The 26,525-nt window shown below is 45.7% G+C and overlaps 1 protein-coding gene across 4 annotated transcripts; it reads right to left on the reverse strand.

Annotated features, from left to right (window-relative positions):
- Window positions 1-1,410: 1,410 nt before the first annotated feature.
- On the reverse strand, window positions 1,411-26,028 carry BTN3A3 (butyrophilin subfamily 3 member A3). Of its 4 annotated transcripts, XM_082847184.1 has the most exons (13): window positions 26,017-26,028; window positions 25,901-25,927; window positions 13,938-14,003; window positions 12,808-12,929; window positions 9,410-9,499; window positions 8,825-9,172; window positions 7,105-7,386; window positions 5,072-5,272; window positions 4,868-4,888; window positions 4,754-4,780; window positions 4,325-4,351; window positions 3,854-3,880; window positions 1,411-2,326 (listed from the first exon to the last, which is right to left on the reverse strand). In XM_082847184.1, the coding sequence occupies exons 5-13, from the start codon at window positions 9,492-9,494 to the stop codon at window positions 1,623-1,625; spliced, it is 1,722 nt and encodes a 573-aa protein (XP_082703310.1). In that variant the 5' UTR covers window positions 9,495-9,499; window positions 12,808-12,929; window positions 13,938-14,003; window positions 25,901-25,927; window positions 26,017-26,028; the 3' UTR covers window positions 1,411-1,622. The 4 variants fall into 4 exon arrangements, with proteins under 4 accessions (XP_082703310.1, XP_082703307.1, XP_082703309.1 ...); XM_082847181.1 differs by lacking the exon at window positions 26,017-26,028 and having other exon boundaries at window positions 12,808-13,003; window positions 25,901-25,970; XM_082847183.1 differs by lacking the exons at window positions 25,901-25,927; window positions 26,017-26,028 and having other exon boundaries at window positions 13,938-14,038.
- Between the last annotated feature and the right edge of the window lie 497 nt (window positions 26,029-26,525).

The following is a 26,525-nucleotide window of genomic DNA, read 5'->3' on the forward strand; positions in this document are numbered from 1 at the left end:
ACTAATACAATAAGGACTTTGTGAAAATGTTGCAGTGAGGTAAATTGTGAAACTGTGGTGAGTAAACTGTAGGGGCTTAAAATCTAGAAAATGCTCAGTTGAAGAGTGAAGATTATTAACACATTTATTTAACAAAGGTAACTTGACAACCACACGCCCTGTGACGGGACACGCTGTCCCAGAACGTACAGTTTCGATTGTAATACTTGGAATTAATGATGAAATGTTTTGGTTTAAAACTGTTTGTACTGTAACGGCTTTTATTGCTAACCGCTTGACTCGGCTGCTGTGAAATTGAGCTTTGCTTCCCAGCATAATGTGAACAGGAAGACACTGGGTTCCAGATGGCCGACCCAATAGTTCAAAATTAGAACGAACATCCTGTTACCCTGGGATTTAAAAACCACACCTGTACAAGACTCGGGGTCTCACCCTTCTTTTGGTGAGGCCCCAATCGGTTTGTGCTTTTGTGCTTAATAAACGCCTATCACTAATCTACTTTTGATTTGCACTGGATATTGGTGTTCTGTCTTGGTTCTGATTCCTCCCCGAGGGAAGTTCGCAGGTGTGTGCAAGACCGCAACAGCCCGGTAGAGGGGATACACTGGTGAACAAAATAGTGATGATAATGAAGAGTAACTTCTGCCCGGTACCCGTCAGCTGCAAGGAACATTCGTTAACATCAGTAACTGATCAGGCGTGGAAATATCCCTTTCCTGGAGATGGACTCTACAGTGTGATCAAAATACTGCTAAAGTTCATCTAGCTTCATTCCTCCCAAATTCTTGTTCCACAGGCAGTCTTTAGGTATTAAGTTAGGCTTTCTAGAGACCTTAAACTTAGGAGGACTGCTTCTGCTCCAGGATTACTTACCACATTGGCCGGGGTGTGGGGGTGGGGGGGTGGGGAGGTGGAGAGGGGGTGGGGCGGTGGTGGTACTCATGCCCTTTAGTAGTTAAGATTTTGGCCTTTAGTCCTTTTGCAGTCCTGTGTGATGCAGTCACTGTGAATTCATTCTCTGGACCAACTCACCCGGCAGAGCCAATCCAGCGAAGCGCTGGACCTCTGGCTCTGACTGTTGACCTTGAAGGAACCCAGTGGGGTGTGGCCTCCATAGACACCTACAGTGATCCTTACCCTGGGGGGCCCTGGGAAGGGACACTCAGGGCTGCTCATGGTCCCTTCCCCAGAGGGGCAGTCGGGCTGGAAAACAGGCCAGCGGGTAGAGGGTGGGTGGAGGTGGGGGACAGGGGCCAAACATCCCCCGGCAGCACAAACTGATGAATTATATAAGTCGCTTAACTCGGCCCTACCTCAGTTTCCACACTTGCGCAATGAGGCTATATAACAGGGTTGCTGTGAGGATTAAAGGAGAACATTTATCTAAAGCTTTGACACAACCCCCAGTACACTTACATCATCCGTAAATGTTTTATATTCAAATCACAGCTGTCATTTACTAGCTGAGTGACCTTTGGGAAGTGAATTCACTTTTCTGCACCCTGGTTTCTTTCTCCATATAAAGGAGACAATAAAGCAGTATCAAACTCAACTGTCCATATGGAATAAATAATTGTATTAATACTAGTGAAGTGCTTCACACAGTGTGTGCCTCTGGTATTTTACGGTTGTGATTTGTTGCTGGTAGGGAAGAGGCCCTCAGCTTCAGGCTGGACAGGGAGAAGCAAGGACGTTACTTCAGCCTGAGGCTCCCCATTCTCATCAGCTGAGTCCAGGGCCACGGGGGTCTCCAGAGAAAGGTCAGGCTCTAGGTCAGGAACACTGGAACGCCCCACTCCTGTCAATGCTGGGCAAATGGTCAAGGCAGTGGGCTCCAAGGTCAAAATCCTGAAAACGGGCCACAGAGGCCCAGAGAAGGAGGTGTGCGGGAAGGTGTACACATGCGATCCATCCGCGGCGTTGTAGAAGGAGACCTCACCAGTCTCGTAGTCCAGGAAAATCCCCACTTTTTGAGGAGGGTTGGCAATTGTCAGTTTGGTCCGGGGGTCAGTGAGAGCCCGATAGTCATTCCCATCAGACAGCCCCATAGTCCAGAAGCCATTCTCGGGTGTCATTTTAATCCAACGTTTTCTCTCCACGTTCTCCCTGCACACCCCGACGTGCCACTCTTTCCTGTCCCCAACCTCTACCTCCCAGTAGTGTCTCCCTGACGTGAAGCTCTTGCAGCCAAGCACACAGTAATGCCAATCAAATCTCTTGGGGTTGTCTGGCAGATTCTGTCGTTTGTCTGCTCGCTGCAGGCTCCTCTGGTCATCAGAAACAAGCAGGATGGGGTTTGCTGTGTTCGGATCCAATATCACATCCGCTGCAGAAAGTTTGGGGATGGGGTCATGGGTCAGCCATTGTTCCTAGATCTCAGAGCCTCAGCCCTCAAGGCCTGGGTCTGGTTGAAGAAACCCAAGTCCAGAGCTGGGTGTCCCCAACCTGCCCTAAATGTGACCCCCTTAGCAATACCAAAAGAAAGCCATCAGGGGTCTTAAGTTCAGTGGGAAAGAGGAGGGTGATGAGGGTCAGGGTCTTCTTAACTGACACCTGGAGCTGGCTCTTTCCTTCTGCCTTTTTCCTGTTTCCCTCCCCAAAATGACTCTGCCCACCTGTGCTTCATAGGCACATAGGTTTAAATTTCAATCCTTGCACTACTGCTCATGAACTGAATGTCTTTTCCTTTTCTCTTTTCCCATAGACTTAAGCTATATAATATCTTTAAGCCTCAACTTTCTTAACTGAAAAATGGGGATAAAAATACTAATCTCTAGGGTAGGAAGACAACACATGTTGTGTATTTGGCTCAGGGCTGGGCATGGAGGAAGTGGCCTGATCTTATAAAAGCTGCCAGGCCTTTTCTGTGCTAAGGGCCATGTTGGGGGCTTTATGTGCTCCCAGACCCACTCTCCATCTTGCTCCACCCTCTTCTGGGCCCCGGGAATCTGTCCTCTATGGACAGTGTCCCTGGGTTCTCTTGCCTCTGGTCACCTGCTGGATTTGGCCAAGGGGAGGTACTAGCTGAAGACTGGAAGGAGAAAGAAGAGAGGCACAACATTTACTCTTCCCCCTTTCTTCCCTGCCAGCTTCAGATGGTGATGCTCTAACAAAAGGACGCCTCTTCTCAGGCAGCCCTCTCCTTGAGCTATAGCTTGCTCTGTGCTGCACCCTCTCCCTATCTCTTCAGGCCCAGGGGTGGTGACAGCTCCCCACTGTTGTGAGTCCTGGGGGACAGAATGTTCCTTTGTCGGTTTCCCTTTACTCTCTTTTTTGCCTTTGTAAATAGTTCCTTCTTTAAACCCTCTTCAACCACCCATTTTGAATATACCATCTCTTTCTTGCTGTTTTTTTGACAAAATACACATTCACGAGCTCATTTAGTCTTTACCTCAACTCACATAAATAGGAATTACAATCATCGTCTAAAATTGAGGAGAGTGAAGCTCAAAACATCAAGTGACCTGAGGACACACAGCGGCAGGAGGTGGCATACGGAGCTTGGGAAAGGACAAGATCTCTGAGCATTGCTCTCTCTCCTTGGTCACGTTGCATCCTCGCTCTCCCTGTAGTATTAGTTCGCTCTGCCTGTCCTTCCCCTCAGCTCCACCTCTGATGCCTCTTCCTTCCCATAAAGGTCTACAGAAGCCCAGGAGAGCAATTCTCCCTGGTTCTCTGGGCTCTCAGTGGCAGGGCATGGGAGATGGGCACGGCCTTGAGATCGAGACCTCAAGTCATCTGCCTGGAACTCTCCCAGTCATGGGGACTTGTCCCAGAATCTCAAGACTTGGAGAAGAAAAAGGGAATATGGTCCCTCGGGTTGTTGTCCTAGGGGACATAGTGATTCACTCACCAGCTTGGAAGAGGGCCTTCTTCCACTCTGAAAGAAAGGACAATAAGGAAAGGTCATTAATTCTGATCTTTCCCTTACCCATTCTCCTCAATAAGCCTTTTCTGTGTCCCTTCAGTCTCTTCCAGTAGCCAGCTTCCTTCCTCTACAGCTCTGACAGATTAGGCATAAAAGGTCTCAAAAATGGTGGACTTCCTCATCACGCTGGGGCTGCAGGTGACATGGCCAGGCTATAGTAGGCTGCGTGCTTGTGTGCCAGCTGGGTGGGGAGTGGCTGAAAGTGCCCAGATGCTGTATCTGAAGGGCCTCTCTGAGGCTGCAGAAAAGCAGGGGTGGTATTCCTCACAGAAAATGAGCCTCTTGGTTAGATCCGAGTATTCCTACTGGGAATGCCAATGCGTCACACAGCAGGGAAAAGGTTTGAATGCTTATACACATGAGCCAGGAAACTCAGAGGACATCCAGGTCACTCACCAGGATAGGCCTGAGACTTCTTCCCACCTACAAGGGAAGAAAGGCAGACACGTCAACTGAACTCTGTCATTTCCTTTCTCCTCCTTTTGCACCCATCTCTCCTTCTTTTTGACCACCTACCCTTCCTACTTCCTCCCTCTGCCGTTCAACTCTCTCCTTCCCTCTCTTCCTTACGGGGGCGGGAGGGAGGGGGAATGAAGGCCCCTTTCTCCATTAAAAAACCAAACAAAACACTCATGATTCTCTCCTCCTTTCTCCCCAACAACCACTTCCCCCCAATCAGCCTCCCATATTTCTTTTCTTGGGAAAAAGGATCCGGAACATTCCTTCAGCCCAGGGCAGAGTTAGTGGCTGAGGAAACTGGCTGGAAAATACTCAGGCAGAGACAGTCTTGGATGAGAATTTGGAGAAAATGTCAGAGCCACTCACGAGCCATGTACTGGATCTTTCTCCACTCTGCAATGGAAGAAGGTGATGAGTCATTAAGAGGCCCAGCGGGGGATAGGAAGATGAGCTTGGGTCCCTGGGGGCATCAGAACTTACTGAGTTCATACTCGAGTGTCTCTGGAAAAGAAGCAGAAAAAAAAAAAAAAGTACTGTTATGGGGATGGAAGGAGGAGGACCTCTAGAATATAAACCTTAAAAATGACCTAGTGCCGGGTTGGGTGCACAGGATGGGGATGCAGAGAGGTAGTCCGGCTCCCTCCTGTAGGCACAGGCCTTAGATTCCCTCTCGCGGTCACATACCTTTTATTCTTTGTTCCTCCTCTTTTTCTGCCCGTGCTGTTTCTTTTTCCTCTTCTGCTCTCTCTTTCTCCATGAATAGAGCCTCCTTTTCTTTCCTCTGTAGCCACAGGAAGTAACCAGCCCCTGCGAGGAGCAGCAGACAGACAGGCAGCGTCCCCGCGAAGACATCGATCCAGAGCTGGGCCCTTCTGAAGAAGGGATCTGCAATGGGATACACAGTCTCAGCCTCTCACCCTCAGGACAGGGTTCGTGGAGTTTATCTCCTGCCGTCAAATGATCTTTCTCTTCCTAAGTTCTCAGGGAACTTTAGGGAAGACTGCAGTAAACCCTAGTAAGGGTTTGTAGTTATAGCAATAGCAAATACCATTACTTGTCTCGAAAGGTCTGCCTCTCACATGTAAATGTGATACTTGAGCGTCGCAATCAAGTTTTTTCTAATTAAAATTTACAATAGGTTATATTCACTTGGTTCAAATATCAAATTAAAAAAACATAAAACATCACCCAAGTCTCCTTTTCACTTCCTCTGCCCGCCTCCTTTAATTAGACTCATTTAATCAGCCTAGTATGGTGACTAAGAATGTGCACTTGGGAGCTGGGGGGGCCTGGGTTCAAATTCTGATTCCTCCACCTGACTAGCAGTGTGACCTTGGACTAATTAGTTAACCATTCTATTCCAGGTGTCCTCATCTGTAAAACGGGGGTGATAATAAAATTAATAATAATAATAGAATAATAAAACCTAACTCATAAGGTTAAAGCATTAAATTAATGTTTATAAAGCATTATAAACACATAGTGAGTGCTATGCAAGAGTATATTAAATTTAAAGATATAAACGTATTCTTATTTTTTCTTGTTTACTCCAAAGATAACATTCTGTATAAACTGCTCTGTGTCTTGCTTGTTCTGTTCACATTGTATCTTGCAAATCTTTCCATATTAGTACAGGCAGAATGCCTGTGTTTCCTTTCAGAGCTGGGCAATATTCCATTGCATAAAAGTTCCCCATTAATGGATATTTGCATAGTCGCTAACCTTTTGCTCTTATAGTTAATGCCATAAGAAATAACTTTTTACATGGGTAGTTTTCTACACATGCAAGCATATCTGTCAGATAAATTCCTAGAAGTGGGATTTTGGATCAATAAGTAGGTAGTTTGGATATATATTGCTATATTGCCCCCAATAGCAATTGTGCCAATTCATACCAAAAATATATCAAATTATGTATACCAAAAAATGTCTAAGTGACTGTCTCCCCACAATCCTACCATCAGAATGTTTTATCAACCAGCACTGTTCTGTTTTGTTTTATCTTGTTGCCAGTCTCACAAGTGGAAAATGTTTTAATATACATTTCTCTATTGAGTGAGGTTGGACACTTTCATAGGTCATTCCTTTTCTGTGAATGAATAATTCATATCCTTTGCTTTTTTTCTACTGGTTTGTTTCATATTTTAAGGAGATTAGTGCTTTCTCTAAATTATGAGTTGTACATATTCCCCCTGCCCTCATTTTGTCATTTGTCTTTGCTTAAGGATTTGATCTTTACCACTTCTCCCCCAATTCCCATTGCCTGTCACAGTTTCTGGCACATAGGAAATGCTCAGTAAATACTTGTGACATTATAACAGGGGAAAAAAAAACATCCCCGGAGCAAGAAGGCACCTCTGGAACCCTGCTCAGTGCCTCGTTTTCACTGCAAACTCAGCACAGAGAATCACACGTCTTCCTTTTTTCTTTTCTTTTTTTCCTTTTTAAAATTCATTTTTATTTCATTTTATTTATTTTTATACTTTTCTCTTTTTAATATGGCTATGCTACATTTCAATTGGTTAATGTTTAAATTGTCATTTTTTAAAATTTTCTACAAATTAAATTTTACATATGCCTCTTTTAAGGCGCATTTAATGGAATTTTAAAAATTGAAGTATAATTGACTTATAATATTATATTAGTTCCAGGTGTTCACATCTTTCTTCTTCCAATAGCCACAGCTCAGTATACCTGAGGCTAAGCAGGGTACTGACCTGCAATGGAAATCTGGGCTGTCTTTTCCTGGTTGAGGAGGGGATTTCTGATGATACAGGACACCCCTTCTCCAGAGCTGCTTTTCACCGTTAGAGATGATGTGACTGCATACAGGCCCACTCCATCTGTAGCTGGAGGTGCTGCCACAGCTGGCATGTTCTGGCCCTTGGCATCTCTCCACTGTATTTGGGGCTGGGGATACCAGCCGGTGGATGTGCACCCCAGGTGGATCCCTCCATCCTCATGGCCCTTCATTTCAATGTGAAGATCCGAACCCAGAGCTGTGGAAGGGACAAATGAGCCTCAATTCTTGGGAGCCTCCAGTATCAGTGAGGGTCTCAGCGGGAACTGTATGGCGCATCCACGTTAGATAATTAAAGTAGGGTTTCATTAAGAAGCTGTTTACAAAAGGGTGGTCATTAGTGAGGAGAAAACTATATGGGGCAGAGCAATAGCCCAGGGCCAGGAACAATAGAGCTGTTACCACCCACCCCTAAACCCAAAGGGAGGTGGAGAGGAAGCCGTTTTGAAGACCTAAAAGGAGACAGTCGTTTTGAAGACCTAAAAGGAGAGAGTCATGTAGAGAGGACTTTAATAAGAGGAGCTGTGATCTTTGGGAAGAGCACGCAGCCAGCTAAAGGTGGCCCTGCAGGGAGAAAGCCAGGGGCATAAGCACCTGGACTTCTCTCCTCCTCCCCTCCTCTATCTTCAGCTATGGCTCCCCATTGACCAAACTCAGCCAGAAGCCACAGTGCAAGGGAATGCTCTGAGAAAGAGAAATGCAACCTTTGACATTGGACATGGGCCTGGTCTTGGTGTTCTCCTGGGGAACACAAGCCATTTCATGGAACGTCAGCATCAAAGGGCCCTTTGTCACTGTGACGGGTCAAGACAAAAACAAGGCCAACAACAATCATGTCTGAACATAGAGAAAAACACGAACGCTGTCCAAAACACAACGAAGACCAAACATCCTCCTGTCCTGGCCGTGAGTGACGATGCTCCTTTACCAGTCCCAGCTTTAGCTTCACTCTAGTCTTCCTCCTGGGTAAGATTTATGAAGATACCCACCCACAGAATTACACTCCCCTCCTCCCTGACAGCATCCAATCCAGAGCAAAGCCTACTTCCATAAACGCTGCCCCAAATCCCCTAACAGAAGCCCAAAGTCTGTACCAAGTCTCCTCTAACAGTCTCTTCCTGAGACCCCCAGTTCCCACATGGCATGGACTCCCCCTCCTGCAACAAGGATTAAAGTCAACTGGTACAACTGCAGGGGTGTTCCTGGGAACTCGGGTTGGAGAACAGTTGCTGTACAGACGCTGTCCCTACAGGTCAGCCTCCCAGGGCTCACAGCAGGGTGTACCTGGTGGGGCGCCAGAAGCCACAGGGAATGCAGCTGAACCCAAACCACTGTGCACCATCTCTGAGGAGATGTTTTCTTATCCTTCTCATCCCCGACCTTCCACTTTCCAGCTTAGACCCTGGCCACCAGCAGGAGGGAGTTCTCTACTTGATATGATAGGGTATAGGAGGGAGTCTTCCTGGAGGAAGACCTGCATCTTTCCCGAGGGCCTCAGATAAACAAAGTTGGAAGGCAGCGGAGGCAGTACCTGGTGATCAACCAGGAGCTCTGCGAGGTGGATTTGGAGAATGAGCTCTGTGTCTGCCCCCAGGCCCCACAGAGGAATGAACTCAGAACAAAACCCGGAGGCTCACCTGCAACTTTCAGCTCCACCAAGGCTTTTTCGTAGAAGTTGCCATCTTGGAAATAACACAGGTAGTTTCCACTGTCAGAGGCTCTGACGCTGTGAATTTGGAGAGCAGCCTTCCCTGCAGTGATGCCATCTCTTAAAATCTCAGTTCTCCCTCGATACTCTGCTGTCTGTCTGTCTTCTACTTCCTTGCCTTGTGCATACATGAAAACTACCTGCCTGAGGCTGGATCTCACCCACGTCAGTTCCATGTTCTCTGCGCTCATCTTCGGGAACAGGTGGCAGGGCAGCTCAGCGTCTTCACCCACCATGGCCAGGATGGGCCCAGGGGGTCCAATCACAGCAAACTGAGCTGGTCAGCAAAAGGGGGAAACTCCATGAGAGGGAGTTGGGGCCATGATGGTAAGGGGGTGTCTCAGGCAGAAAAACCTAGAGAGGAACAGGATCCTGACAGAAGGACATTTGTCTTGATGGCATGTGTACTTTCAGTTTGTGATGGGACTTCCAGGAATGAACAGTCAAAGGTTCTGACTGGGCACTAACAGGTAATTGTCTGCTTCCGATACATAAAAGCAGCATCGTTCCCTACCTGAGCAAGAGGTGAGCAGCTGGACCAAGATGATGCAGACAAGGAGGTGGGGCAGACGGAAGTCTAGGGACGGCGCCATTTTCATCTGTGCTGCAAATAGAGAGAGTCAAGGAGTCAGGCAGAAATACGGCCTGGAAGAAGATGGATAATTCTGCGTGGAATTCTGAGGTTTCCACGCAGAATTCTTCACCTCAACAGGGCCAACTCAGGGCGAAACACAGGATCACTAGGGTGATGACCCAAGATCTTCCTCTGCCAAAATGTCTGCTTGGGAGTCTCTTCACCTTTGCGTTCCAATATGGGAAATCTCCCGTAAAAGTATGTATGCTAAGTGTACAGACAGTAACCCTAACCCATCAGGAAATCCTTGGCTCTGCTGTCTGAACATATTCAGAATCTTTACCCGTGCCCGCACTTCCCCAGCTACGCCAGGTCCAAGCCTCCACCATCACACTCTGATTAATACCGGACCTTCCTCTCTGGGTCCCCTGATTCTGCTTGTATCCCCTACAGTCTCAACACAACATCCAGAACATTCCTTGAGTCACATCCTGTCACTCCTCTGCTCAGCACTTTCCAGTGGCTCCCATTTCACTCAGAGCAGATGCTGACGTCCTTCCAGTGGCTGGCATGGTCCTCCAGGACCTGCACTCCTCATTTCATCTCCCGTACTCTCCCTGTCTCTGCTCTGGCCACACTGCCCTTCCTGCCGCTCCTTGACCAGGACATGACAGAGGACGTTGACCTCAACTCTTCCCTCTACCTGGAACCCTCTTCCCTGCATATTCACAAGCTCACTCTCTTGCCTCCTTCAAATCTTTGCTTTAAAGTCAGTTCCTCTATGGGACCTTCTCTGACCACAGAATTATGGCAAACTGCTCCCACCCCCCTGAATCTGCTCTCTTTTTCCCATTGAATTTTCACCACTGAACATTTCATACATTTATCGTGTGTCTCCACCTGCTAGAATGTAAGCTCCACAAAACAATGATATTGGTCTGTTTTGTTTCCTGATGTGTAAGAAGCCTGTAGCATGGTGGTGGTTCACATGGAAACCTCAGTAAATATTTGTTGAATGAGTGAATGGATGAGGAGTTACATATTAAACCATCAATACTCACTAGCATTTTAGTTCACTTTAGATGATCAGATTAGTTGGTGGTCATCCAATTAATGGATGGAGAGGAGGGGAGGCGGAGAATTTATGAGGATAAATGTTTTTCTCCATAATGACAGTGCTCTTTTGGTCTGGCTTAGAGAGCAGAGCTTGGCCTCTTGTGGTCCCGCTGGGCCTTGCCTATATTAATGTGTTTGTTCCTATTTTTCAATAAAGTGGTTTCAAGGAGCAAGCCTGTCCTGGACATGCAAGTGTTGCAACTTGATGTGCCTTAACGCACTCTTTTCACAATTGTTCTGGGAATTCCCTGGCGGTCCAGTGGTTAGTACTCTGCGCTTTCACTGCTGGGTTCGATCCCTGGTTGGGGAGCTAATCCCATGCGTGGCCCCCCAAAAATTGTTCTTTGGGGGAGAAACACCTGTTCTTTGGGGGAGAAACATTTCTGGAAAGGAAGTGATTCCTTTCCTTTCTTCCCTTTCCTCATGTGTTCACCAACGCTCCTCGGCAGATGGCCTGCTTCTGGGCTCACCAGCAATGGATAATTTTCCTACCTTGGTCTTTGCACTGCTAGAGAAGCGCCTTTTAGGGGCGGAGATGTATGTGCACTTGCACAGAAGGGGCAAATATGTCAACCGAGAAGCACACAGCAGCCCAACACAGCTCAGACCTCTATGCAGTGCTGGCGTTCTTCCAGCTCAGAGGCAGGGCCCCGCAACTCCCCAGTCCCAGACCAATGTTTCCAAATGTATCTTGGCTCAGAAAAGCACCTTTACATCCTTTTAGGCATGGTCTGTGGGATCACTGTGAACTTTTGTGTTAAGGGAAGTGTGTGGCCCTTGCCAACTAGCCAGGCTTGATTCTAGCTGGAGTTCTAACTCGGCTTCCATCCCAGCCACCCCAGAGTTGGCTGCATCCCTAAATAGTAGAGACCCTGAGAGTCGGCCTAGGTGGATTACTCCAAGACAGGACTGAGAACTCGAGAAGTAGCCCCCTCCCTTCTCCCATCATGTATTCTTTCCTTCCCTGAAAACGTCAGATGGAATGGTATGCCAACAAATGACTCAGGGTGCCTGTCTGAGGAGCAACACTGCCGTCTCCTCTAGGCCCCAACCCATGGCCATCACCAAGTTCAAATCACTCTTCCATCAGACTCTGGTCAAGATCCTGGCAGATTCCCTGGGTCACCCAGAGGCTGAACCTACCACTTCTTTTTTTTAATTTTGGCCAAGCTGCACAGTTTACAGGATCTCAGTTCCCCGACCAGGGACTGAATCCAGGCCACGGCAGTGAAAGTGCCCAAACCTAACCACTGGACCGCCAGGGAACTCCTATGAACCTACCACTTCTTAATCCCAAGGCAAGTGAATGGGAGAGTTAGGAATAAGACCAGGTCTCACCCGTGTGTTTTCATTCATTCAACAAACGTTTATTGAGCACTCACTGTGTGCCAGACCCACTACAGGTTAGGTGTTGGAAATAAAAAGGGTGTGGGAGGTAAGTCATGGCACTATGATTCACGACCTTTGTGATCTCAATCATGTGACAAAACCTATCTGAACTTCAGTTACTCATAAAACATTGTGAAACTTGTTTAAAGTTCTAAAGGAACTTTAGAACGTACATAATTGGCTCAGCAATTTCCCTTCCAGATATCTGGTCCAACAAAGCACTTGCATGGGTGCAGAGAGAATTATGTGTAAGGATGACACTGAAGCATTATTTTTAAAAGGAAAAAAAAAAAAAAAAGATAAACAACCTAACCAGCCACTCTAACCACTAACAGGAGACTGGTTAGTTAAATAAAGGCTCATCTGTATGAGGGAATTCGATATGGCAGTTAAGAGTGATTTACAGTCACTAACTCAGATAATCAAGATATATTAAACAAAAAGAACACTGCAGAAAAATACTAATGATACTATTAAAAAACAACAACAAAGCTATAAATTTGTATATACATTTTTATGGGATTACCTTAAAAGAGTTCTGAAGGGCTACATGCTAAAATGAAAATCAGAGATTGAGTGAGAGACACTTGTCCTTTGCCCCCTATACTTTGAAAATTGTTTGAATGTTTTCAATTTTAAAAGTTTTCACGTTTTACTTAACAATTAAAAATTGTTACAAATAATTATTGTGACTGTAACATATTAGTTGTTCAGAAAATACCGACTCCTGTAAATCAACTGTATGTCAATAAATAAATAAATAAAAATAAAATACCAACTCTTCACACCAATCCCCCCAAAACAAACCAGCATGAGGCCCGCATTCATAGTACCTGCTGTCGTGATACGTGCACCGGGAACTGCCTTTGAAGACAAGGCCCGCAGAGGCGGGTGGGTGGGTTGAAGAGGAGCCGGGAGCAGAAATCTGTGCTGCTGGGTATTTCCTGGAGCCTGCCTGAAACCCGGACAACTCTCAGACAAAAGACTGCCTTTCACCATATCCTCTGCTCTTCAAAACTACTCCCTAAGCTGCTAGAGAGAGGACAGTATTATTATTATATAGGTAACAATTTCAGTGCTGTCCTCAGAGTGAGGAATATATTTTCACTAATTTTTTTAGGATATTTATTGGGTTTTGTTCCTGATTATAGACAACTTCAAAATGGAGAAAAATATGAAGGAATAAAATTTAAATAATCTGTGATGGTAATCATATACTTTGCTTCATGGGAATATAACTATTTCTGGAAGTATTTTGGCCATAGATATATACTAAATGCCTGAAAATTGTCAAAATTATAATTTGACCCAGAAATTCCACTTGTAGAAATTACTCCTAAAAAAAAAAATCAGGTATTAACACAAACATTCATGTTTAAAGCGGTTCATCATAAGTAAGATCTACAACTGCAAAATGTAGATACAATTTAAATGTCCAAATTCGATCCAGTTTTGTTACAATTAGAAATAAAAACTCTTTATTAAAAATATGATTCCTAATGACTATATGAAAATCCCTTTTATGATTGGACAGTGTGTTTGTATCCATTCTCCAACTCTTGTATATGTAGCTTGGTTCAGATTTTTGTAATTGCAAATAATTCTGTAATGCACAGCTTTACATATAAATCTTTAAGGCACATCTCTTTTTAAAATCTCTTAGAACAGATTCCCAGAGATGACTAAGAGAGATAAGAGTCCTTTGCTCCTTTCTGACCACAGTAAGCGCCTAAGAACGTGCAGTTGGCAAGTTTTTTCGTTCACGTTGTCTCCTTCCCTTACATTTTCCAATTCAGGTCTTTAGCCTTTGCATAGTCCTGCTGCCTCCACCCCCTCATCCTCACACACAAGCACCAATCCCTTTCTCTGGTTGAGGGCCTCCCTGGGGGCCCACTCTCAGCTCTTCAGCCTCTCTCCCTCTAGGGCTCGTGGCCCTGGCTTTTACCCATTTTCCCACACTTACCTCTTGGCTATCCCATCTGAAAATCACAGCCCTCAGAATAAAGGTAATCAATAGAGGCTCTGTTACCTGGAAGAAAGGAAAAAGAAATATGCCTGCTCACTATGAAAAGCAGTAACAGGGTCATTCTGTGGAAGAATTAGTTTTTGGATTGGCTCAGAGGGGTGTTTCTCATCAGTTGCTGGGCAGAAACCAGTGAGGAAGTTTAAAATGAAAACTGAAACTGTATTGGATTGTACACGGTGAAGAAAAATTCCAGCCTAATTCTCACACTGTGTCACTCTGTGTTTTCCTAATTGAACCACTTATGTATATGTATGTGTATAATCAGTCTTTCATTATATATACCTGTTTTACATCTTCTATATGATAATAGATTTATTTTATATCAGAAAAGATTTACTGAGTAACGAAATAAAAGATTTTAACATGTGAAGAGAGGAAGATGTGCATTAATTAAAATGTTTCTGTGGCTATTTGCTGACATCTGTTTGCATGTACACAGGCACGTGGCGGAGGATTTATCTTTTACAACAGAGCCAAATGAGAGTATGAACAGAAAACCAGACCCACTCCACCTTTTTTAGCACCTCTGAAATTCAGGTCTCGGATCCATCACCAAATAACATAATTTTCAGATTTCCCAAAGCAGTGTTGCCGGTGACCGATTGGCATGTTTTACATTTTTCAGAAAAATTCTTATTTGGGGTGTTGCTCAGAAGCCTCATTCACCTTCTGAGCCTTATTTGTGCTACGTTTGTATTTTCACGCGTATTTCTTTCTACTCTGCCAGCAGGATTCTGTATTTTCCGAGGTTAGATTCTGGATAGTCTGTGGATACTGTTTCTATAAGGGGTCTTTGGGACAAAGTGGTCTTACCTGTGGCCTAGAGCCTCCCAAGACAATTTATTTGCCTCTTGAGACAATGATTAAAGCTCAAAGGACTTTGATATGACTTGGCTGATGGAATTTAATTATATATTGGCCTGGCCAAAAAGTTTGTTCGGGTTTTTCTGTAAGATATTATGGAAAAAACCTGAACCAACTGTGTGTGTGTGTGTGTGTGTGTGTGTGTGTGTGTGTGTGTATTTTCCTTTTTTTTTTTTCCCCCGACCAGGGATTGAACCCAAGCCCACAGCAGTGAAAGCATGGAATCCCAACCACTGGACCTCCAGGGAATTCCCAGAATTTAATTATATTACAACAGTTTGAATTTAGGCTCTGTGGTGGAGATGGCTGGTTGCTTGTGCAAGCTCTATTTCCTGTTTTTTTTTTGTTGTTGTTCATTTTGTAATGTACAAAGAGCTAGCATTCTTTCTGTGGTAAGGTAGATGTCTTGGATGGCCCATTCAAGGAAGCTCATGGAGTCCAGCTTAATAAAACCTACACACCTCACATCCTGATGGAATACTGGTAGCCCATATTGAGGCAGTATTTCTGGATCAGACTGTGAGGGTTTGAGCAAACACGGCAAGACAACCCTGGCCAAATTTTCTCAGATGGCTCCAGTAGAGCTGGTGGTGACCCACCTTGCTTTCTCATTTCCAATGAGGCAAAAGGTCCCTGCTTCTTAGTACTCAAACCGAATTTTGGGGAGTAGTGCAATGTGCCCATCCTTATAGATAAGAGAGGCCAAGGGACTAAGTTTGAGCCAATGATTTTTTTTTTTTCTTTTTTGCAGTACGCGGGCCTCTCACTGCTGTGGCCTCTCCCGTTGCGGAGCACAGGCTCCGGAAGCGCAGGCTCAGCGGCCATGGCTCACGGGCCCAGCCGCTCCGCGGCATGTGGGATCTTCCCGGACCGGGGCACGAACCCGTGTCCCCTGCATCGGCAGGCGGACTCTCAACCACTGCGCCACCAGGGAAGCCCTAAGCCAATGATTTGAAGGCGGAAGTTGTTGGGTTGTTTCTCAAGACAGGTCTACGATCTTCTACCTCTTTCTTCCTCTTGCCTAGAACATGGTCTTTGGAGCTGGAGTGCAGTGACCAACTTGTGACCATGAGGCAACCTTGAGAATGGAAACTACATGCTGAGAGGGCAGAGAATAAAGACAGAAGGAGGCTGGGGCGTGGATGCATCTCTGAGCTGCTGGACCAGCTCTGGACAGCTGCCCTCTGAATTCACTTTACGTGAAAGGAAAATAAATCTTGTTTTATTTGAGCCAGAAGTACTTCTGGTCACTATCATCAGCAGCAAAATACAATTCATCCCTCCCCAGTGCCCACTTATCAACACTTTATCTTGAAACTTTTCAAACTGATAGCAAAGTTGCAAGAATTTTTCAGTGAACGTCTAATGCACCTATGGTCTAGACTCTACAGTGAACATTTTACTATACTTGCTTCATTATAATCTATCCTTCTGTTCACACCCCTATCCATCCTTATTTATTACTTATTCCAATATTTATTGATTTATTTGGTACCTTCTAAAGTAAGTTACAAACACCAGCACTTTCCCTTGGAGACTTCAGCAGGCCAATCAGGTAGAGCATAGTTCTGAAATGCTTGAGGCACCAATGCTATGTCTGAAATATAAATGTAGGAGTATCTTTAAGTTATATGTTCTAAAATGATCAGGGGGTTATTTTTATCTGGCTATCCCTAGCTCCTAAATGCCCAGCCATCCCCAAAGACATTGATGGTCTGGCCCCAGGTACCTGGCCACTCTTACTAAAAGTCAGGGCTACCTCCAACAGGCTATGTGTAAGCAGGAGGGCTCCAGGACTGCCTCTCAGGAACAACCTCGGGCAGGGACAAGCAGCAGTGCCTCAGGTCCCTTTTGTCCCTTCCCTGGCACCTACTCAGAGAAATGCTCCTTTCTCTGCTGATACCACAAGAAGGGACTTGAGGTTCTTGAGGACCTGTAGGATTTAGGCCCCCAAATCACATGAAGAAGGGCAGGCATAAAACCACTTATAAAGGAAACTGAGGAAAGGCATGGGATTGAGTTCAGAAATAAAATAAAATAAATAAAATAAAATCGAAGAGTGGGCATGATATCACAGAGAGGTGAGAAGATATAAGTCAGCTCAGAAAGTAAAAATCTGCCCTCCTGGTCATCAGGCTGGGACAACCGACATGCCTGATAAAGCCAACTCCATACTTAACAGGAAATAGTATTTCTCTCAAGGTCATGTTGCAGCTGCAAAACCCTTCTCTGAGTGCTTCCTGCTTTCTGACTCACTGGGAAATTTCGTTTTTAAAATTCACAGTCTGTCAAAAAGCTTTGCTGCTGGAAATCATATCAATGAGGATGAAATATTCCCCGCTTGTCTGGAGGGTCCAACCTACTCTGACACAGAGAAGCAAACTTGATTTCAAGCCTAGATGCTAAACTTCAGAGAAGGGGTTTCTAGGCACAACATTTTGTACCTCTTAACTTTATGGTTTCCAAAGAAATAGGCTCCAGATCCACTTCTCATCCAGACCTTTACATAAAGCCTGGGGAGAGAAATGCATATAAAATGGAGCAGGAAAGAATTCATTTGCAGGAAAGAATTCATTGATTCAGCACACTATTATTGAGAACCTACAGTCTAGTAGGTATCAGGCACTGCAGTTAATATTGGAATGGGTAAACCATAGACTTGGAGGCCAGGTTGCCTGGGTGAACTTAACCAGCTGTGTGACCTTGGGCCAATCACTTAACCTCTCTGTGCCTTAGTTGTCCTATATGTAAAATAAGGGTAATAACAGCACCTGTCTTTTGGGTTATTGTTGTGAGGATGAAATGAGATCATTCAGGCAATTTGCTTACAACCATGCTTCATAGAGATTAAGACATAAAAATGTATGTGCAGTAGGGCTTCCCTGGTGGCGCAGTGGTTGAGAGTCCGCCTGCCGATGCGGGGGACACGGGTTTGTGCCCCGGTCCGGAGCGGCTAGGCCCGTGAGCCATGGCCGCTGAACCTGCGCGTCTGGAGCCTGTGCTCCGCAACGGGAGAGGCCACAACAGTGAGAGGCCTGCGTACCGCAAAAAAACAAAAAAAAACAAACAAACGTATGTGCAGTAAAAGGTAGATTTGGTCCTCCTTCTTAAGGTTGATAGATTGGATTGTCCTTTGAGGATGATGAGATGGCTGGGTTTGAAGCTGAAGGAATGCAAAACCGAAGGGCGGGCTTCTACTGTTGACTTTAGGAAAATGAGCCTGATAGATACCAAACTGTAGGCAGATACTTCTTTTGCAGGAAATAGGTAGCCCTGTACCTAATAATATTTCAAGTCCCTTTTGTATGGCAATTGTACTTTCAAGAATTTATCCTAATGACAAATGCAGTTTGGAAATTTATTCCGTGGAAGTGACCAGAGCTGTGCAAAACGATTTACATACAAAGATGTTTATAGTAGCATTATTTGTAACAGGGAAGAAAGAAAACCACGTTGATTATGAATAATATAAGATTTGTATTTAAGATTTGGTGTTAAGTAAAAGAAGCATATCGTGGGACAAATATAACAAGGTTCGATTTTCATTAGAAAAACTGTGTGTGTATGTGTGTGTGTGTGTGTGTATTTGTATAAGCATAGAAAAAAGTTAAAGAATGTGCACTTAACTGTTGATGAAGTAAAATATTCTAAAGGTAGGAAGATATTTAGGGAAAGGAGCGGTAAACAAATTCACAAACTGGAAAAGAAATCTTGGATCTGGGGTGAAAAGTGTCACTGAAAGGACCATTGCAGTTGCTTTATAAAGAATGACTGGACTCTTGGAGGTGCTATGATTGGCATTAGATGTAAGAATGTTGAAGGCAGCATCGATTCCCAGAGCACCAGGGTGATCTGGAGAAGTGACTTTTCTCTGTGCACTTTATTCAGTCTCTCCCTGGGTTGTATATGCGTCAAAATGAAATAATGTCTTTGTATGAAAAGACTCAGAAGACAGCCAAGGCCCATCCAGATCCAGCTTCCTGCCGTTCTATTATGCAGACATTAATGACAAGGAGCTCAAGATCAGAGATCACTCTCCACCCAAAGTATCTTGTCTCTGCTTCCTTTTGGGGTTCCCTTTTCAGTTTCCAGCTGGGATGGCAACACCAGACAGACTCTCTTGACAAGATTCTGTAGGGTCGCATTGTCCTTTCTTGGCCTCTGCACCACTCAGCCTTGGAGAATTATAAACTGTCCCTAGTCTTTATCTGCAGCAAAGGTCAGAGGGGCTCAGCCTCCACTGCTGGCTCAGCTGGAGCCTTGGGGGCGTTGTCCCCAGAAATACGGCACCTCAACCCCAGTGCCAAGTTCTCCCCTGGACGTTTAACCGAGAGAAAGTCTGGAGACAGATGGCCTCAGTGGCAGATAGTCAGAGGGTTTGGGTGATAGAATCAGAGGCAGAAGGAAGGCCGAAGAGGCCCAGAGAAGGCGGCCTGGGGGAAAGTGTACATGTGGGACCCATCGGCCACACTATGGAAGGAGACATCCCCAGCCTCATAGTCTGAGAACATCCCCACCCGGCTGGGGGCCTCGCTCAGGGGGAGGACAGTCCGAGGGGAGGTGAGGGCCTGGTACTTCCCAGCATAGAGTTCCATGGCCCAGAACCCATTCTGAGGTGACTCTGTGATTCCCCCACATCCTTTCTATGTTTTCCTCACAAACCCCCAGCTCCCAGTAAGTCCTGTCACCCACTTCCGCCTCCCAGTAATGTCTCCCCGAAGAGAAGGACTCGTGGCCCAGCACATAAGGCTCAAAAGAAAAGCTCTCAGGTTTTTTTGGGAGATGCTGCCACGATTTTCTCCGCCTAACACTTCGGTGATCTTCAGACAGAAAGAGTTCAGAGTAGGCAGCGTCTGGATCCAGAGTCACATGAGCTGCGGAAAGAGCGAGAGAGAAGAGAGGCCTGTCATCTCTGGCATCCCAGGGCCCTCAGTGACTGGGAAGAGGGGGAAAAGGAGCTGGTTCTAACCCATGAAGTTCCCTTGCTTCCTCTACAAAATAGCTGGAGTGGTAAGTATCTCCCCCAAATGTCCTCAAGAACAAGCTTCAAAGAGCTACTAGGAGAGCTCAGAAACTTACAAGGAGGAGAAAATCCAGATTCCCCAAATCCGGAGGTTCCTGGACCCCAGGAGCAGGGAGTGGCCAATCACATTTCTCTCATCTCCCACAGCATTTTGTACAACCCCCTCTCATGTCACTGCACTATTATTGTTTATTTCACGTTTCTCTCCTCTGCTAGACTAGGACCCCAAAAGGTAGAGACTATGTTTGTTCATCTTTGCATCCCCACTGTCTAGCATTGTCAGATACTGCCTCACAACTGGTGCTCAATAATACTTGCAGAATGAAGGCCTGGGGAAGGTCCCACGGGCAGCCTTCAGCCATGCCTCTCTGCCATCCTGAAGCCCCAGGAGACTGCGTGGAGGACCACTTGGCCAGAGCTTTATGGCCAACTGCGTAAAATATCTGATCTCATCAATACCCGTCTTTAATAGACTTTCCCTGAATCTCCTAGCTTAGAAGAGTCATATGGGAGAAACTTTTACCTGTCACCAAACATTGGTTCCTTTTCCTCCTGGGGACAAAGCTAGACGACATTTCCCAGCCTCCCTTGCGTATCCAGGAGAAGAGTTGGCTACTTCAGGCCTGGCCGATGAGAAACCTTCTGCACATTATTTCCACTCCTTTTTCTGCCATTTGCTGGCTCAGTACGGAGTAGAGTGAGGCCCTGGGTCCATGTCGAGCAAAGCTCCCGCATCCCCATATGATCTGTCCTGAACACTGAGGAGATGGAGAAGTACACTTTCATTGTGTTTACCTAATGAGCTGCTGGGGCTGTTTGTTGCAACAGTTAGCCTACCCTGACGAATACAAGCCATGACCCAAAGTCAGTTCCCTGCATATACTGTTTCTGTGGACATTTCTTCCATGTCCTAGATACCGAGCACTCCCAGATGGTAAAACACAGGCCATGCCCTGTCAAGGAACTCAGTCTTGAGATAAAGAAAGAAACAAACAATATCACTTCAAAGAGAAAGTCTTTCAGTTGAACCAGTTATTTGAAATTACTGAGCCTCCTTCATGTTAAGGATAAGGGATCAGAGCAGATCTATTACAACCCTACGTCACATAATGAGGGGAGGGAGCATAGCCGGCGGGACCAGACTCCTTGGGCTTGTATCCCAGTGTCACCACTTCCTGGATGTGTGATTTGAAGCCAAGGTTTTTGCCGTCTCTGTGGATTAATTTCTTCCGCTGTAAATGGGCATAATAATAGCACTTAACTCTTAGGGCTGTTGTGAGGATCCATAAATGGAAGAATATACGTTAAGCACTCAGAGCTGCTTCTGGTGCACGTAGTAGCTGCTCAATAAACGTTAGCAATTTTGAAAAACAATTTACTAGGTTTTATTTATCCCTCCTCTTTCTAGGATTCTCCATGGGGGAACTGGGTACCAAGTGGCACCTCTGCTCTGAGGGGAGAGGAGCTTAGGTGGACAGAGTCGCCAGATCTCCTCTAAGATGCACATAACCCACTAGAGACTGACCGTCTTTTGAATGAAGCCTTTCTAGTTGTACCCTCAGGTCCATGATGCTAAAGATATTGAAGAGTAGAAAAACCCAAGAGAGAAAGTGGATGAGCAGCACTTTAAGAAGAGAAAAGAAAAAAAAACAGTCGAAACTGCTGGAAAGGCAGTAGGTGCAGGTGCTGAACTGAGATTGGGCAGCACCTGGTCTTGATGCTATGTGGATTCTCCCTGGGTCTCCATTCATTGCCCGCCCAGCCAGGCCACTATTTGGAGCTGGAAGATGGAGAAAGACAACTAAGATCTTCTTTTATGGAGTCCTGGGCCTGAGGCCATAAGAATTAGACAGCCGCTCGCCAGAATAGGACCAAGCTGTTCTCCGATCTGCAATAGAAAAAAGAGAGGTGAGCGCTCTGTGGCCAGAGCCATACATTTCTTGGCCCTTTCTGTGTTCTGGCTGCCTCTCTTTCCCGTCCTTGGCGTCCTCTTCCCTCATCTCGAGCACTTGTCTGGCTATTTCCCTCATGTTCCTCACAAGGACAGTGTCTAGGAAGAGGGAGGCTGGACGAAATGCACTCTTCTATTTCCCCTTCTTGGTTCCTAAGCATGGACTTGGACGCCACGGGGAGCTCTTTACTCATCTTTCCTCATTCCCCAAATTAGACGGCTTTGTGCCTTAGTGGCTGAAAGGCACCAGCTTCTGCAAACTCATGTGAAGGCTGCCGTTGCTTGGGACACAGGACACAGGACACAGCCCTGGACACAGGACACAGCCCTGGACACAGGACAGAACTCTGCTGGATTCACTCCTTTCCTCACTGTGATCATGCTTCACTCATTCCCACGGTCAGGCACCTGACCTCGTCTTCTCCTGCATCTTTTCCATGACCTAGTTTACTGTCCTGCATGCAGGAAGGATGGCCAGCTGCCTGGAAATCTGTCTCTTTTATTTAGTTAGTCTCCACAGGGAGCATCTCTTTTTCATAGCTAATATGTCACCTCTTGCTGTGATTAGGGACTCCCACACATTTTTTTGTACCTTCACCTGGGGAGCTGCTAGTGTGTTCTGGGCCCTGTGTCTTATTGGCTATTAGCTCACGGCTCTTCTGTCGATCCCAATATGTTATTAGCCACAACACATTAGCCATGAAACCCAAAGCCAGTTCAATTAACTATTCAATGTTCCTGTTTCTTCATCTGTAGGTTGGAGATCAGACTAACACTTGCTACTTAAGTTATCTGGGGAGGACTTAGAATAACACCTGCAAAAATACTGAATGGCCATGCTGCACACCTGAAACTAACACAATTTTGTAAACAAACTATACTCCAATTAATACAATTTTTTAATCTAGAAAAAGGCATTTTAAGTTATGCAAGGTCACCAGAAAAAGAAAAAGATCCAGAGGAGCAAAAAGAGTAAGTTATATTTCTAGCCCTGACCTCCTGTATGGACTGCACACTTGGTTATCCAACTGCCTACTCTGCATCTCCATTGGATCACTAATACCCTCTTGCACCTTTCCATTCCGTGCTACTACTCCCCTTGCTCCCACTACCTGTTTCTCTCTCGGTTTCTTATCGCAGAAAATGGCAATTCCATCTTTACAGCTTCTTAGACCTTGGACCTTGGCGTCCTCCTTGATCCACTCCTTTATTTGCACGCCACATTGAAGTCTATCAGCAAGGCCTTCTTACTCTATTTTTAAAATAAATCCAGCACTGACCCCTTCTCACCACTTCCAACACTCCCTCTCGGTATAAGCCATCCTCATTTCTCCCCTTGATCTCTGCAGCAGCTCCCAGCTGGTCTTCAGGCTTCTATCCTGCCCCTCCTAGCCTCCCCACTTTCCCCCCCAGCGCAGTCTCAGTTTAGCATCTAAAGTAACTTCTCAAAATGTTAAGTCAAGCTCAGTTCCTCCTCAGCTCAACACTCACTGGTGGCTCCTCTCTCAGGGGCAAAACCAAGGCCAGCATGATGACTTTCGAGGCGTGTGTGGTCTGGCCCTCCAGGCCCCTCTGATCCCACCCCTTCTGATTCTCCTGGTCACTCCCCGCCCTCTGGCTACCCTGGCTCCTTTGCTACTCTTCAAACAAACCAGTGTGCTTCTGCCTCTGGGCTTTGGCACTGCTTCTCCCTTATTGGAATGCTTTTCCCCCAGCTATTCCTGTGGCTTGCTCCCCTACTTCATCATCACCCTATTTTATTTTAATTTTAATTTTTTTATAAATTTATTTATTTACTTTTGGCTGTGTTGGGTCCTTGTTTCTGTGCGTGGGCTTTCTCCAATTGCGGCAAGCGGGGACCACTCTTCATCGCGGTTAATTTTTTAAATTGAAATATAGTTGATGTACAATATTTTGTAAGTTCAAGGTGTACAATGCATCACCCTATTTTAAACTATACCTTCCAATGCAATATTCTGTTATCTCCTGAGTACATACTAACGTGTGCCAAACTGTATATTTTACTATTTCTTTTTTTTTCTGTCTTCTTCCACTGGAAGGTAGGTTCTTTGTGAATGGGAAAGTTCTGTGGTGTTCATTTCTGTGCCCTGGGCACTTAGAAGAGTAACTGGCACATAGTTAATAGTCATGGATCTTTGCTGAGTTGATGAATGAATGAATGAAATGAATAGGGAATCCCTGAGGGAAGCTGGAAAGTGAGGGGTCTAGGATGAGAATGGGAAAATAGCCTCAGAAAGGAAAAAAGACATCTGCTCTGTTGAAATCAGAATAAACAGATTAGAAAGGGCAGATGCAGGTCATGGGGCAGGAAGTTTGGCAACTCCCCCTCCTCTTTCTCTCTGAGGTTGCATTACCTTCAGAGATGTGGGGAAAGGATGTGGTGATGAAGGATCACAGCTAATGTTCACTGAACTTAGCTACGTGCTACGTCTGTACTGGGTGTCCTCCACACCTTTATCTCATTTTCTAACATCTGCTCAAAGTAGTAGTTGTAATTAAATCAATTTCTGGGTGGGAAAAATAGAACTTCAGAGAGGTTAAGAAGCCTGTCCCAGTTTGTCTGAATGAGTAGAATAAACAAGGCCAACCAGGTGTGGTGAACAGGCAGAGGAAATGGGCACAGAAGTAGGAAACCGAATGATGGATTTGGGGCACTGCAGGTGGTGTGGTCAGGCCAGTGTAGGGTGGTGTGTGTCAGGGAGTGTCCAGGGATGGAGCAGAAGTAGGACTGGACCATCGAGTGACTGCATTGCGGGGTTAAAAAGTGCACAGACTGGACTTTACCTTTTCGTGTAGTGTTTCTTCAACTGAGTTAGGTAAGAACCCTGGTTAGGCAAAGATTAATTTTCAAATACATCTGAAAATATACCTTCAAAGTCCTGAGGGAGCCAATTAAAAAATGTAGCATTAAAAGTTAAAATCTGTCATTAGGGAGTTCCTTTGTCACTAATGCAATTATGAACATAGCAGTTAGCTTGGAAACTGGAACCACTCAGCAATAACTGATTACAAGGATGTTAACCAGGTGATATAGGATCTGCTTAGGTTGTGTTTGTTTTGATTAAAATTAACATTAAGACAATTTTTCAAAAAAAATATTGAAAATCCTTTTAGGATTACAAATGTCCATAGCACCCCCCACCCCAGTAAGACCGCAGAAGGCAATGGGAAGCCACAGAAGGTTTGGGACTTGAGAGGAACGTAATTGGGTTTCTATTTTAGCAAGTCTACTTTGAAACTCTAGACAATGGTAAACTTTTCAGAAACAATGTCTTGCTTATGCTGGTTGTTTTTCAGATTTCTTGTCTGTTTCCTAATATTTATTTATACTAAAAGTCTTAAAAGGAAAAAGGCAGCAGCAGCTCTTGGGGGAATGGAAGCAGCTTGCTGTTAAGAGAAGGGTCTTGGTAACCTAATCCCAGGGATCTGTGTTAAAAGAAGAAAAACTGGGGGAGGTATTCTATGCCTCAGAAGGGGTCCTGGGCTAAGCAGTAATAGGACTTGCCCTGAGGGGAGGAGAGGAGGCTCCTTGGGTGGGTGGGTGCTGGCAGCATTGTGCAGCAGGGGGTCCAGGAGGAAGGGCAAGTTGACAGCAAAGGAGATGGAGTTCAGTTTTGGCCACAGGTTTGAACACCTTTGGGGAACTTCCCTGGTGGCGCAGTGGTTAAGAATCTGCCTGCCAATGCAGGGAACACGGGTTCGAGCCCTGGTCCGAGAAGATCCCTACTTGCCGCGGAGCAACTAACGAGCAACTAAGCCCGCGTGTGGCAACCTCAGAAGCCCGAGCGCTGAAACAAGAGAAGCCGGTGCAATAAGAACCCCGCGCTCCGCAACGAAGACCCAATGCAGCCAAAGAGAAAAAAAAGAAGAAAAACCTTTGGGACATCCATGAGGTATGAACAGAACTATTGGGATTCTATGGCGTAAGTCCAGATAGTGTAAGAGTAAGCAAGGCCTCAGGGGAAAGAATCAGGAGAAAGGCACCTATTAAGTGAAGCACATAAAGTCTTAGAGGAAAAAGAAAAAATCCAATTTACTCACCATCCACTTTCTGGGCTTTTCTCCAGCCTGAAGTAGGACAAAGAAACCTCGTGAGATAAATGGCACATGAGAGAGTCTCAAATCGTATACACAGGAGAGGGAAGCACAGAACTTACGGAGCTCTCTTTGGAGTTTCTCTGCGAAAGGACAAGAAATAAATCAGTACCGTCCACAAGAGACGAGCCAGGTTTACGTGGAAAGGGCCTCGGGGAGACCCCTTCCTGCATCATGTGTGCAGTGAGTCCTGTGAGCTGTCCTAGAACTAGGAAAGCTAGGGCACGGTCAGCGTCACAGGGTGAGGGAAATAACGAGTAGGGTTGCTGGTTTTGAGGGAGGAAGGACTGAATTAAAAACCTCACCTTCAAATCCCCTTAATCCTCTTCGTCCTTGTCCTCTCCCTTCCCCTCTGTCCAATCCCTTTGCCACAGTCTTCTTTGGACCTCACTGCCTCGGTCTTCTGATTGCTTTACCTTTGGTCCAGCATTCTCGCTCTTTCTCCTGGCGAAGCTTCCAGATGAAACCAAGAGCAGCCAGCAGAAGTCCCAGAAGAAGCAAGAGTGAAGTCTGAGCTGCTGCCCAAGGAAAGTCCTTCAGCAAGAGGGTGCCTGAGCCGGAAGTGCTGGGC

The sequence above is a fragment of the Leucopleurus acutus genome, assembly GCF_964270905.1.
Source record: "Leucopleurus acutus genome assembly, chromosome: 10".
Lineage (NCBI taxonomy): Eukaryota > Metazoa > Chordata > Mammalia > Artiodactyla > Delphinidae > Leucopleurus > Leucopleurus acutus.